Source organism: Netta rufina (genome assembly GCF_964035555.1).
Source record: "Netta rufina genome assembly, chromosome: 12".
Lineage (NCBI taxonomy): Eukaryota > Metazoa > Chordata > Aves > Anseriformes > Anatidae > Netta > Netta rufina.
Window position 1 is genome coordinate 14035731 of NC_140135.1, and position 14448 is coordinate 14050178.

At 45.8% G+C, this 14448-nt stretch overlaps 1 protein-coding gene across 1 annotated transcript in view; it reads right to left on the reverse strand.

The window, feature by feature from the left end:
* Window positions 1-14448, reverse strand: part of GPC3 (glypican 3) — a gene marked incomplete at its 5' end in the record, with an annotated part of 147188 nt that overhangs the window by 43191 nt on the left and 89549 nt on the right. Inside the window, one exon of the mRNA XM_084294273.1 lies at window positions 4724-4844. Within this exon, the coding sequence (XP_084150399.1) occupies window positions 4724-4844 (121 nt within the window). The remainder of the gene's footprint in view (window positions 1-4723; window positions 4845-14448) is intronic.

The window sequence follows — 14448 nt, forward strand, 5'->3', positions numbered from 1 at the left end:
AACAAATATTGGATATATTGCTTGATCAAGCCAGCTTCAAACATAGCTATTTAACCCCCGGCACATGCTTTTGCAAACTAAGTATATTTTGTCTTCAGTCATTCACCCTTCTTTGCCTACTTTTTTTTTTTTTTTAATTCCGTCTAGAGCTCCGTGTTTTACTGCCTCATAAAACTTCAAAATTTTGTTCTCATCCTCCCGTAAACCCCACGAAGAGCAGCGCAGGGCCCGTTCACACGGATCTCGCTGCAGGGCTGGGTCTTTACACCGAGCACATGAAGAAAGGCAGCAAGATCCTACCCTGTGGATCAGCCATAATACTCCAAGAAATTGTGTGTTCCCCCTATTTCCAAGGAAATAAATCAAAGTTGGTTTCTCAGGGTCTGTGAAAGCATATAGCCTGGACTCCAATCCCCAAAGGGTTGGTGTTTTTTAATATTTTTTTTTTCCAAGAGCTTATATGGTAGTTGGATTCCTGGCTAGAGAATATGCAATATGATAAAAACACAGCCCCTATAAAGGGCAATAAATTACAGATTGTTTGATGTGGAAACCAAAGAACTGTCAAACTCCAGTATATCTGAAATATTCTAAATGAGCCCTTAACTCCAGTGTCTGGAAATGTACAATATGTTTCCAGACCCTTCAATCTTGTAAAGGCCCATCTCCCCCACTTAATTTTCCTTTTATGGATTTTATTCTTCATTTTTAGTGGATTTTTTCCCCTCCTCTTTCAAAACTGTGCTCTTCCTCTTCGAGATAGTCCTATGATAAACAATAGGAATTATCTAACTGTAGAAAGGAATCAGAAGTGGGCCCAAGCTTAATTTTTAGGAATGCTGTTTTGTCACAGACTTTGTATGGGATGTCACCTCCTCACTTCATCTGCCCACTCACAGAACAGGGACAGCTACTGCTGCAGCTCACTGGGCTGCTTTGCAGGTAAGTGCAGTAAGGACAGGGGAAAGCATCCGGGTAGAAATGGTGTCAGAGCCCTGCAAGCACCGCAGGGAGTGCACAAGGAAGCTGAGGACAGAGAGAGAGAAAAAGGAGATCCAAGAGCATCACACCGGCTGATCCAGTACCTGCAGTCTCCATCCCAGCTGCATGCTTGCACCAGCATCACCCAGGTCCACTCACCCAAATCTTTCTTGGTCAGAGGTCACTGACAGAGCAGAGCATCCAAGACATGGGACATGAGGCACGATGGCTTCCACCTCCACACATATCTGTTAAAACTTGAACTCATCCCCATCTGTCAGCCATCCCCGTGGGGAGGGGAAACTTGAGTGACCAGAGGAAATAACTCATTTGCACACTGCTTTTTGCCTAGGGTTGCTATCAAGTCACAAAGAAACTGAGCAAGACCTTGTGCTGACGATGAATAACCTCTCACTTCCAATATAGTTTCATGTGTGGGATGAGTGAAAACCCTTCTAGCCAGAAACAGACCCCATCCACTCTGGGAAATAAAAGTTAGGAACCAATTCCAACTCATTTTCCTGAAGGCGACCCTTGGCCTCCCAGCTGAGATAACAATGCTAATATTTATGGACGGGCTATTCCTGCCTCTGGACACAGAGCAAAAATAACTCAAATCACAACTTGGTAGACACATCTAACAGAACTGAAAAAGGAATCTTTGCTTCCAATACAGTAATAACAAACCATCTCGCCCACCAATGCAAAAAAAAAATAGCACCACCCACAGTCAAACATGCACATGAAAAAAAAGTGGTCTGGAGTTCTGATGTGATGAGTAGGCATCAGCAATTGTGACTCATCCAGAAAGAACTGACCTGAGACAACACACCACTCAGACAGCCATGCTTCATTCATTTATTTATCTTAGCTTGATAAAAGATGCTTAGACCAAGCTAAAACAATCTGGCAATCTTTTTGACTTCCCTTTCTCTATGGGTTAAGTTTTCTGTACTCTTTTTAGTCACTGTGCGTTTGGTACTAATGCACGAATAACATTCTCAAACTGGAAAAGTTTGAAAAGGATTTCTCATATATGCATATGCTTACACAGATTCAGTTTGAGAAGATAAGAACTCCTGAGCAAGCATTATTTCCTCCCTCATACAACATATTTGCCAAACTCAAGCAAACTTAAAAATTTGGTGTACTGATGAAAGAACACACATTTTTCAGCAGCATGAGCAGCCTGAAGTAAACTGAAGCCAGAGCACCAGCAAGCTGCAGACATTGGCAAAAAACTACTAGAAAATGCTGTGGAACTCTAACAAAAATTGCACCAACTAGCACGGTTCCTGAGTCTACCAGTATGAATGAAAACTGACCTGCATCTCCAACACAAAAAAATGGGGAGGATTTCATTAAGTTGTGCTCGACAAGTAATATACTGGTAGTCACATGGGAAACTAGTTTAGAACTCTGAGCGCTACATGAATTCTTTTTTTCCAAAAAGACTGAATGTTTGCAAAACCTCAGAAACCACTGTCCAGTGAGTTTGGTAGATACGGAGCTTTTCACCCTTCCCAAGCCTAGGAGCCCACACTTTCCCAGATCTGAAACCAACACCTGAAAAACAACTGTAATTCATCCAGAGTTGTTCCTTCCACATTTCCTACTCTTTAGCATCCAAGATGTGTTCCAGATGTGAAGCAGATCACAAAACTTCAGCAGGCCAAGAAAAGAAGTGTGATGGTGAGCTCTGCCACCCAAAATCCCTAATTTAAGTAACATCCACAGTTATTTTACCAGTACATAAGCTGCTTACTACTGATCCTCAGCGTGAATAGCTAGGTTCATAACTAACTTTCACAAGTCACTTTACATTTCCTCCTGATTTTATTCTCAATTCCCCTCCTTCTCAAACATAACTTCACAGGAGGGGTTGATTTTTTCAAACTCTTACAATTTATGCCATCCGAATCAAAACAACTCATCTGCTCCCTGCAATGCTACAACTTTCCAGTCTGATACTGCGAACAAGGGAGAAAGCTGTAAAAGACCACGACTGAGCTGACCACGTTCACCCACTTACCCCTATTCTTCTCAGAGCAGGAGCTGACACAGACAGGCTGCTGCTGTAAACAGCTACATTCAGCCAAGTTATGTTTACCCAGGGTCCCTCGTTCCACAAAGCTTAGCTCCTCAGCAGCCTGAACTGTTCAGCGAAGACCTAACTTGACCCAATCTGGCAGCCAGCATTTCACAACCACTTTATGTCAGCAGTTTCAAGTACGCTAATAACCATGTTTTGTTCAGTGCGACTTTCTCACTGTGAACGGCAAAATATCATTATCACCTGCAGGTTGAAGCCTGCCCTCTACCCCATTTAATAGGGAGCTGATTATGCTATTCTCTCTCCCCCCCCCCCTTAATAATTACAGGCTGTGGGCAGATGGCACAGCTTTTCCATGCAGGAAGGCAGAGCAGGCTGCGCTGCCATCGCCTGTTCCACTTGCTGGGGTGCTCTCGGGGTCCCAGTGGCCCCAGTGCTCCCAGCCAGTGGCCGGTGACATGTGCCTGCCCTGTGGGGCTTCGGCCATGAGCTGCTATCACAACAGCCCCTGGCACCCGCGGGAGCAGGAAAGCAGAGGTTAGCAGAAAAGTCGCTAAGCCAGCAAATTCAGGCAGATCAGCCCTCACAGCCCACCAGCCGGGGTGCAGCTGGGCTTTACCATGGGAAGCTGCCACTGCTGAAAGCATCGTGCTGGAGCAAACCTGGACAAGATCCCCACCAGTAAAAGCTCTCTTGAGGGAGACAGGGCAGCTCAGCCATGTTAAAGACAGCGTTATGACCTGAGTATTTTCCCAGCAAGACCTCAATGCTCTATGTTCCCAGAGAGTACAGAGGTCCAATCTGCCAGCCTACTAGAAAACAACCCCTCTGAGAGTTACACAGTGACAGAGAGCAGAGTCCAGAGCCAGACCCCAGCCCAGCTGGGGGACAAAGGCAGGGCTGGCTCGAGTCAGTACTGTAGGAGAGCTCTGGGAGGTTAAACCCTCTCCCTGCAGCACTCACACTGTGTGAAAGGCAGTTTCCCTCACACAGCTCACAGCCATTGCCAACTGAACACAGCGCAGAGGTGTCACTTAATCCCTTGGCAGCAGTGGGGCTTCACAGACTTAACCTGGCCTGGCATGATGGGTAGAGACAAGATACGGCTTGTCCTTGCAATGATGCCAGGTCTGAGACCGTGGGAAGGAAGCTCCCTGCCTGGCAAAGAGGGTCTCATCCAGCTCTGCCACATCCCCATTAAACAGTAACTTGCTTTGACAGTGATTAGGAGCAGACATCCAAGGACACGCAGCAAACTAACAACTGACCCTCCATTCCAGCCATGAGCAAAGGCAAAGAAGATTTCAACAAGAGCTGATGTCAGACGTGCCACATAGCACCTTGTGCTTGTGGATATCACAGCAGCACCATCTTCCCACTGTACTGGGGATGAGCACCTACCAGAAGTGCACCACAAGGACGCATCCAGTGCCTGGGAACAGGCTGAGCCCAAAGGGCTGCACCATGCATGCCCTGTGGCTCCTGTTTTGCCCACAGGCTTAAACCAGGACCTGCCATGCATGCCTGGTACCAAGCCGGGCCGAAGCAGCACCTGCTCTCCACCCATCTGCTGAAAACAGAGCTGCCCAGGGTTGTCTGGCTGAGCCCGAAGAAAGTGTGGGGGAGGCCAGACTGATTTGGAAACCACCCACTCTGGAGTCATCCCCTGCTGGCACGCCTGCAACAAACCTGGTTGATGTGTTTCAGCTTGTCAATAATCTGGCTGATCACTGGCTCAGGACTTTTCATCTTCACCTCATGGTTGCCAGGGTGAGCTTTTACTCCGTTCCTTGTGATTTGGGGGCTGTATCTGTGGAATGAGAGAATGTGGAAAGTATCTGTGAGAACAGAGGAGACCACGATGTGACAGGCTAACACAGGAGATCTTTAAAGTTCAGTACAAACAAGAGTATTCCCAAGATAAGAACCAGCCCTTTCCAAAATTGAGAGAATAAAACAGTTAATAATGACACAGGAAAGGCAGAAGATTCCTGTATATATTTCTGCTCTGCCTTTGCAAAGCAGCAAGATGATGTACTTGATCACTTGAGGACAATGAAGTCCTTTCCAGTCCATTAGTAACCAAGGAAGACGTTAAACAATATACAACAGGGATAAATATTTTCACATAACTTGCACCCAAGAGTCCTAAAAAAGCTGGCTGAGAAATTCTGGCTTGCTCATGTTTGTTTAAAATAAATCTTGGCAGACCACAGAGACTCCAGTACAAGAGTGGTAGTGTGCCCACAGCCAAAAAAAAATGAGTGGGATGACCCAGTTAACTGCAAGCTGATTAGTATAACATCAACCCCTTGCAAAATAATGACTATCACTGATGTGTGATTTCAATAATAAAGAATTAAAGCATCAGAATATAATTAATGCTGTCAACATTGCTAATGGAAAATAGGTGTTGTCAAACAAACCTGATTTCAGTCTTTGATGAGATCCAGCCTTGGGGATCAAAGTAACAGCTTCAACACAGAACATACCTTGACTTTGGTGCGGTGCTGGACTCTGCACCACACGATATCCTGATTTACACGGGTACCACCATGTCAGTAAAGCACGCGTAAAGCAAATTAAGAGCTGGCTGAGACCACCAGAGACAGCCTCCATGGGCACCCTCCCCAGGCAGCTTGCAGGGATGCTGTGCAGAGGGGGGTGGCCAAGCCAGCTCTCAGTTTTTTCATTAGCAACTAAGAAAGCAGTGTAAATGCACTGCTGCCAAATCTATGGAATGGCAAAGTTTATCAGAGTGAGGAGAAGGGGGAAAGACAGGGATCACAGCATATTTTGCTTTGGAGGAAAGCACTCCCGCACCTGATACCCGGGTAATAGCTTGTGCCACTCAGGATGTGAGACAAGCATGTCTGCACCAACCTCAAACTGGGCTTCGGGACCACAGTAAGTGGCTGTTACCACTTACTGCTCACAGCCAGGGCAGCAGCACACTGCTGCCTTCCTGAGCTGCGGGTTGTTTGTGTTCACTGCAGCCCCAATTACTGGCCCCGGTACTGTAAAAACACAAACCAAGCCCTCATCTCCAAGAGCTGACAGCCCAAGCACACGCTGCCAAAACCCGGCACAGCCTACGAAAGCAAGATTTCGGAGATAACACCGAGCATCAGTCTGCTTTACTGTATGTTTGTTTTTCCGGTGCCGTGGGTAAACTCGATGAGTATTCCTTTCTGTGCCTCATCTCCTGCATGTCGCATCCGTACCCAGCTCCCAGCACCAGCCCCGGTGACTGCCCCCACCTGCCAGCTCCCCTTCCCCTCCCCACTACTCGGTCCTTCGCCATGACAGGCAGCTCATCTCCCACAGGCTTTGTGGAGGAAGCAGGACATCAGCAGGGATTAAATTGAGGGGAGGGAGATAGGAGGGATGGTGGGGCCAGCTCAGGGAGAACGCTCTGCTGTGGGAGAAAGCAATAGGCACAAGGTTATTCATCCACATGAGCTGTTGGGGTACACAGAAGGTTTTGTGGGTTTGGCTGCACTTGAACTCTTAACTAATGAGAGAGTCAGACATGCAGGGATATAAAGCCTACTGCAGATTTACACTGGTGGAGCAGGAACCTGTTCCCAGCCTGAAACATTCACATCATTCCAAAACACTGAGGTTGATTTCCACTCTGAGGCTTTTTCAGAGCATGAGTTACCCATCCACGAACGCTCAGCACTCCAGCTGCACCCCACTGCACCGCGCACTCCCCATACACCAGGCACTGTTCCAGCAGGTACAAAACACAGCTACACCTGAGACATAAGAGCTCCCAGTCCAAGAAAGCGCTTAAATGTGCTGTCAGAGGTTTGTCCTAGGCTGAAAGCTAAGTGATTTGTAGAACAGGGGCCAAAGCAAGGCAGGCTTGGACACCAGACTGAAGCAAGCCATGGCCAGGCAAAGCCTGGCTTCCCGCAGCTCAGCCAGCAGTGGGACCGTGGGCTCAGAGCACCATCTCGTGGGAAGACAGCGCTGCCGCAAGCACACATCGGCTCTGGTCTGCAAATAGTTGTGGACTTTAACCTTTTGCAGGGGAATAAGGCACTGGAAGCAAGGAACCACCAAACCTGCTACTTATTTGTCACAGAGTCACCTAATGCTACTGTGCCAGGCTAACAAACACATCTGGCGACTGAATACTAACATCTATAAAAACGTGTGGCTTTTTAGATGCCAAAGAAATTTCCATTTTTGGTGTTGCTGTGAATCTAATTCAAAAACATTGACAGAACTTTAAAACACATTGCTGAAAAGTCTCCTGTGGTTTAACCAATTTAACCAGTAGGATCAATCTCCCACAGGTTTTAGTAAGAGCAGAACCGTGCCCAGTTTGGTGCATGCCTAAATTATTACAGTCTCTCTCCAAACCGTTTTACAAAGAAACTTAATAGCTTGGTTTTGAGTGGGTGAAACACCTTCTGAAATCCAGGCAACAACTGCCAGAAAGAATTTCTGTAGCCTACACAATGTCACATAGGAGGGAGGAACACAGCTACTGCAGGTCAAGGTAACATGTCCAAAGACAGGACTTGTTCTGGAGAAGGCGGAGACCCCTGTGCATCCTCGGAGTCATGAGGACATCAGACCTCACTCCCCAAGGGACAAGTCTGGGGGAGAAGGAAGCAAACCTCAAAGTGCTTGCAGAAGGAACTCTGCTTAAAACAGTCCCACTGGGAAAGCAGAGTGCCACCGACTGCTGTTTCTCACCTGGCAAGGTATGAGGGGACATAATAGGCCCCAAATGAACCCTTTAGCTCATTGTACATAATTTGAAGCAGCACAGCAGCGGGCTCTGCAAGCTGCACGTATTGGGACTGAATCACAAAGCAGCAGATGCACAGGGACATGCTACATCTGAAGAGCCAGACACAAGCTCCTGCATGGCTTGGGCGCTTTAGGACACACTGCATTCACGCTGCCAAGCCAAGACCTTGAGTGAGAGGTGGATATCAGCTCCCCCTTGTCAGAAAGCGGCACGGGCTGGCACACATTCAGGCACGTGGGATGTGGCCAAACCAAGGGTTAAAGACTTTGAAATGTAGCTTCAGCAAGGGATGAACATTCCTGAGATGCCAGAAAAACTTGAAAAGGCAGCTGGCATCCCTCTCTGCAGCCTGGGCCAAGCAGCCAGGCCTCCAAGGACTAACATGGCATAAAGATGCCTTTGGAGACCCCACAGAGCTGGACAACGAGGGGGTCCCAGCACAGGCCCCACACAGGAAAAGCCACAGCTCCCCTGCATCCCACCAAGTCATTAAAAGGCAGATGGGCTCACAGGGTCTTGCAAAGCAACAGCATCACCTTCCTCCCGTGTTCCCCAGCCATGGCTCAGGTAAGAAGAGATCCGAGCCACATTGGGCCACTTTCAGCATATGCCAATAGAACAGCCCCTTCTGCAGGGTGCTAGAGCCACTCCACCAAACCCACCATACACCTCTACCAGTGACACCAGTTATGAACAGCAAATGCACAGTGGTTAAAGTCCACCCCATGGTCATGGGGGTCCCTGAACTGAAGGGATATCAGTGTTGCAATATGAGCATGGTCTGGCTTCCACTTCATAAGCAAAGCCCAAAATACTTTTCCTTTTTGATGTGCCTCAATGTCAGTCAGCAGCATTTCCTTGCCTGGGCTCTCTGGGCATGGGCTCTTGCTGGGGTCATGGTATTCTACAAAGACAAATGTCACATAGCCCTCACTAAGAACAACTTAAAAGACAACCACCTGATGAAAACACTGATGATCTGAGGTTTTCTGTGAGGATAGCACAGTGATAGACCTTTCATACTCTTCATTCACCACCTGTAAATGCCAAAGTATGAAGTCACATTAAGGGGTTTTCTTCTCCCTTTCTACCCACCATCCACAAACTTCTCCAGTGAATGTTTGGCCATTCCAGTCCAAATGCAGCTCTTTCCAGGCTTTTGATTCAAAGCAATGAAGACAAGATGACAAATGCTATTTAAAAATATGGCAATAAATGTAAAATGTGTGTTCATCCTACTTGGCCATACTAGGCTTAGAGATGAGTTACTGCAATGCCTGACACATGATTTAGAGAAAGTAATCCTTTAAGTCAAACGAAGAATTACACCTTTTAGAAAAAAGAAAGTAAGTTTTTCATTCAAGTAACAATTAATTTACGCTTGCCTTCCAGTTGTAAAGTATTTATTCAAATACAGCTGCACAATTTAAAGAGCACGGTATCCTTTGCACTCTTTCTCTACTGTCTCTGCTCACTGAATCACACTTGTTTTGAGGGAGCAGATGGGGGACAAACACAGCACAGACTGCTACAAGACAGGGCTACCATATAAAAAAAGAAGCTTAATGTCACAGGACTTCGTGGCTGAGCTTGAGAGCAGTATTTCCAACACTTGCAGTCCCCAGAAGCTGCTGTGTTTCATGACAACTTACTACTCAGCCTTGAGGGGGTGGCCCAGAGAGTCACGACTATTAACACAATGGTGTGAGTGCACCCTTTTAGATGTTTCAAATGGAGTCCTGATCACACAGCCTCTGGTCTGCTTAGTCCTGGAGAGGAGTACATCTGTCAAAGATTAATTTTTTTTAAAACCATTAAAGCCTTTGAAGTGTAAAACATTAAGTAAGGCTTTTATTTGAATAAAACACCTTCCCACACACACTCCCATTGCTTTTGGCTGCAAAGACTTCTACACACAACTCCCCAGCTCCCCTTTCACAGTCAGATAGCATTAAAAATGGTAACACCCTTCCTTTTAGAGAAAAAAGGAGAGACTTTGAACCAGGATGGACTGGAGCTTGTTTGGACTAAATTGGCCAGATTCTGCCTCTTTCGAGACCAGGAGACTGTAAAAAAAGGGCAAGCAAGGAGTAAGAAAAAAGGTAGATGTTCTCTCACCACCAGAGAAATCTAGGCATCCCAGCAGCCTCACCAGCCTCTCCAAACCTGCACTAACTCACAGTTGCTTTTACTTTCATTGCCCTTCTGGCTACAGATCAACTTCAGCATTGCAAAGTAAGTCCACACAGGCTGGCAACACTGGATCCTTATCACACAGGTGGCAAGAATAGCGAAATGATGGAAGAGTTGCTTCCAACCCACACATTGCACCCTACAACCAGGGAGCAAGTCCAGGATGAGTCCACAATCCTCCAAGAAGAGGTGATAACTTTTTTCCCCTGATGGCTTTCTCTCTGAAGAGAGAATGTGTCCACCCCAGCTGTCCCTTTTCACTCAGGGTACATGGTCCCAACATCCCTTGACCAAATGCAGGCACTGGCTGTACGGGGGTGCAGGCAGCAGGAGCATGAGGTGCATGGTTCTCAAGTGCCTTCCCAGCTTACAGTGTGCTACAGCAAGCACTTGCAGTCATTGCAGAGTTCACAGTGCCCCAGCCAATTTACATCACCAGCGGCTCTGAGAAAGTTTCTTCAAAAGCAACCGGGAGAATACAATGCTCTCAGTGGGGAGCATTTGGACCTAACTAAAAAAGACATTTTCTGCTGCATTCCCAAATATCAACTTCCTCGCGGCCTGGTCTCCCTGCCGTGAGAGCCCTCCAAGAGCCTGTTGTATTAGTTCCTTGCCAAAGAGAAATGCTGCCTCTTCCAAACCATCCTATATCATGCACTACAGCCAGTAAGTGTGCAACAGATGTTAGTTTTTATTAAATGTGAAGTCTCCAGTAAGAAAAGCAAATACTGTAATATTCATAGCAAAACAACGGGACTTTAAAGTGTAAAAGGACAGCCTGAAGACTCCCTCCATTCTCACATCAGTTCAGTAAAGTTCAAGACAAATAGATTTTGGAAGAATTGGTTAAACCTGAGACCAAGCAGCAGGCTTAATATAGGAAGATTCATGATCCTCATTTTTGCAATACTCTGGAAACAATTATGGCCACTCAATAACTGACTGAATTTGCCTACTATCCTTTCATTATAGCTTACATTTGCTACAAAGCTGTGTTTTATGTGCTTGAAAAGTTATACAGCCTCCCTCTTTGGGGACTCCATTGTATCAGATATTTTGCAGCACTGCCAGAAATAACCAAGCCCTTCATGAGCTAAAGGGTTATTGCTGGCATGGAATTTCCTTTGTTCCAATTACAGAATCTCATTTTTCTCCCTTGCTTCCAATTGTGCTTTCATTGTTTATGATTTGTATGATTAAAACAAACCACAGTATATTGGCAAAAACAGGGAAATCTGAGACTTCTAGCATGAAGAAAAGAATCTGGCAAGGTGCTAAAAATATATTAATTTGGAATTGGTATAAAGAGAACAAGAGTTATGTGGATAATTTAGATTAATGTACAAGTTTGTCTTGAACAATTTGGAAATGGCAATATCTAACAGTAATACTTAATGTACTTACAAGTCTTGCAGCAGGCAAATGTTGCTGTCATTCTATTCATAACAGCTTGAAAGGAATATACTACTGTAAGCAGATTATTAAACTGAGAGTCTAGATTTTAATAGGCTTTTAGTATTAAATGCTGCAAAAGCCTGATGCTATATATAAGGTCCAAATCACCTCTGAGATTTAGATGCCTAACTCCCACAGAAACTGAGATGAGTTCAATATCTCAACACCCACTTGACTTAAGTTGAAGTCTTTACACAAGTTAATTATTCAGACAGGACTTCTGTGATAGGAATCCTCTGTTCTTAGTCTGCACTGTATGGAGAAAGGGATAAGAGAAGCCGGACAACATATTCCCTTGTTTGCCTGTTTCCCATCAATACAGCTAGCTGTCTGACACACATGCCGACACAAAGCCTCCTGGCAATTGAGCACACCAGATTTGTTATTTTGGAGCACTGCACAAAAAACAGCAGCCCCACACTACTAGGACTCAGACGCAGTCCAACACAGTCCCAACTCTCACTCCCACCCATCTGCCCTTGCCCCCAACTCACTTTGCAGCTGGCAACTCTCACATGGGCAGGCAGAGTCAGGATCCAGCAGAAGTTTTGCTTTGGAGTACCAGTTTGTCTCCAGGTCAGCAAAAATCCAGCTCACCAGCAGGCTCAAGCTATTGCACACCCACCCTGTCTGTACAGCCAGCCCTCTGCAATCTCAGAGAAGTGTCTGTCAGTTAATTGAGCCCCGAAAAACTGCAGAGAGGTGCACAGGGATGCAGAGGGTCAGAGGAAGATCCAGCAGGTCCAGTCACCAGCTACGACAAACATCAAAGCACTACAACCCCTCACAAGTTCTTGACAAGGGGTAGAGCATGCCATGTGCAGCTTTTGCTGTGAACATTTGTGGCTTCTCATAAAAGCATAGAACATTTTTGCACACTTTGAGAAGTTTGAAAAGCAGCAATTTGATGCCTTTTCTTTTCCCTTCCTACTTTGGTTTATGTTCTTCAACCACACAGCAACAGCACAGCAAAAGGTGCTGCTTAGTACATGGCCACAGAAATCTGTTGTCCTTATACAGTCACTAGCATTTGCAAGATATTTCTGACAGGTCAAAGCACCATGTCTTAAACACACAAAAGAGAACACCTCACAGATCAAACCTCAGGAAGGAGGACAAATTCTTGCTATTAAATGGTCCAACAAGGAGAACTACATGAGGTGGACAAAGGACCACACTGTAAAAGACAGTGTGGAATTGATCATTATTTTTTTTAATGTTAAAATATACAAAGCAGGGTGAGTGATGCTGAGCCATCAGCAGAGCAGATTGCACATCATCCCTGCTGCAAGACACATTGTGGAAAGCCCTCTGCCAAGCAGGTCCTCAGACCTCTTAACTTCATGGGGGTTACTAGGGACTGCACCATGCAGGTGGGATGCCCCAGAGCCAAGGATGAAACAAGAACATAGCCCAGGTACAGTCAGACCTTGCTCACAGTTTGCTGTATGATGAGGAAAGCACTGCTGGCTGCAGTGCCTCAGAGTCCCAAATGCACGTGCTGTGGTCAATCGGGGCAGAGAGAGTAAAGGGCAAGGAGGAAACTGAGAATGGTTCAAGGCTCAAAATGGGAAATGAGATGCAGTGGGAAAAAAAGCACTAAGCACATCCAGACCAGGACATGGTCACTCTCTACTGGTAACAGAGCACTTGGATAAACAGGACAGAGTAAATACCGTTTCAGAAAAAACACAGGAGCAGCAGCTAAGCTTAAGTGCAAGGAATGAGCATCTCTCCTGTCAGCATCCTCCAAAGCCAGTATCCAATAAAGCAACGTGTAAACATGACAATATGGAGTATATTTTATATGTAAAAATCCTAGAAGAATCAGCCCCTTGTTTGGCAGCAGTAACACATAAGGGACAAACTACATTGTCAGCTTCCTGAAATTAATACAAGGGATTCAAAAACACCAAGTTTCTTGTAAAAAGCAGCAAGCTGGAATTTGAATGACCGTCAATTGCATATTAGTCCAGCAGGAGGACTACTTTATCTCTGCCAGAAACTCAAGCATATAACGGGCATTCTCAGAGCAGTTTAAGAAAGATCTATGTAATGAACAGTTGCTTGGCTCCCTCTTGGGGAAAAGGCTGAAAAAACTGGTGGTTAGGGGTACTCAAACACTGTTACCTTGAATGTACCTTTTTTTCAGGAATCCTCTCAGACTCTCTGAAAAAGATACCATGCTGCGAAGTCCAAACACCTGAAGCTCTCAGTTTGGACCGTTTTGGCTCCACATGAAGCAGCACAATTGGCTTTACATACAATTTAATTACATTTCTTTCAACTTGAAACACATTTTGCAAATGAAGCCTTAGTTCAGCTTTATTTAGCTGAGGTTTATCCTGTAGTTTCATCAGCAGAAACACTGCCACATATGACAGACTTTAGTAGCTTATGGAGGAGAGAGGGTCACCCTGGGAAGCACTACAGGTGCACATGCTAAAAATACATGGCAAGAAAGACTTAAAAATAAGTGGCAGGGAAGTCCAGGCATTTAAGGGGCAAGAACTAAAATTTCTTGCTCCATGCAAGCAGCCATCCTTACCACTTCTGTGCCCAGCCAGCAAGCTTTCCAGTCCAGGGCAGCTGTGCTCCCTCCATGGCACAGGAAGGGGTTGGGGGTTTTCACACTCATCTCACAGAAAAAATATTTTCTGACTGCAAAGGAGCTGTTACTATTATTTCATAGGAGCTGGGAGAGGAGGCTACATCCACATGATAAATGGGAGTGGGGGGAAGGAGGAGAGGGGTGGAAAGGCAGTGTCTTCAAGAAGAGCAGAGGATGTCATCCTCAACGTAATAGTCAGGCAGTTGAGAGCTGAAAACATGATAACCCTTTTGTGTATATATACTTCATCTTCTCCTTGCCTTGCCCCACCTGCATGCTGTGGCACCTATGTGACCTACCATATCATGCCACAAATGCCACAGCTTGGTGGCAGAAAATCTAGGGTGACATCTCTGCCCTTGACAGTCTACAAGTATTCTCAGC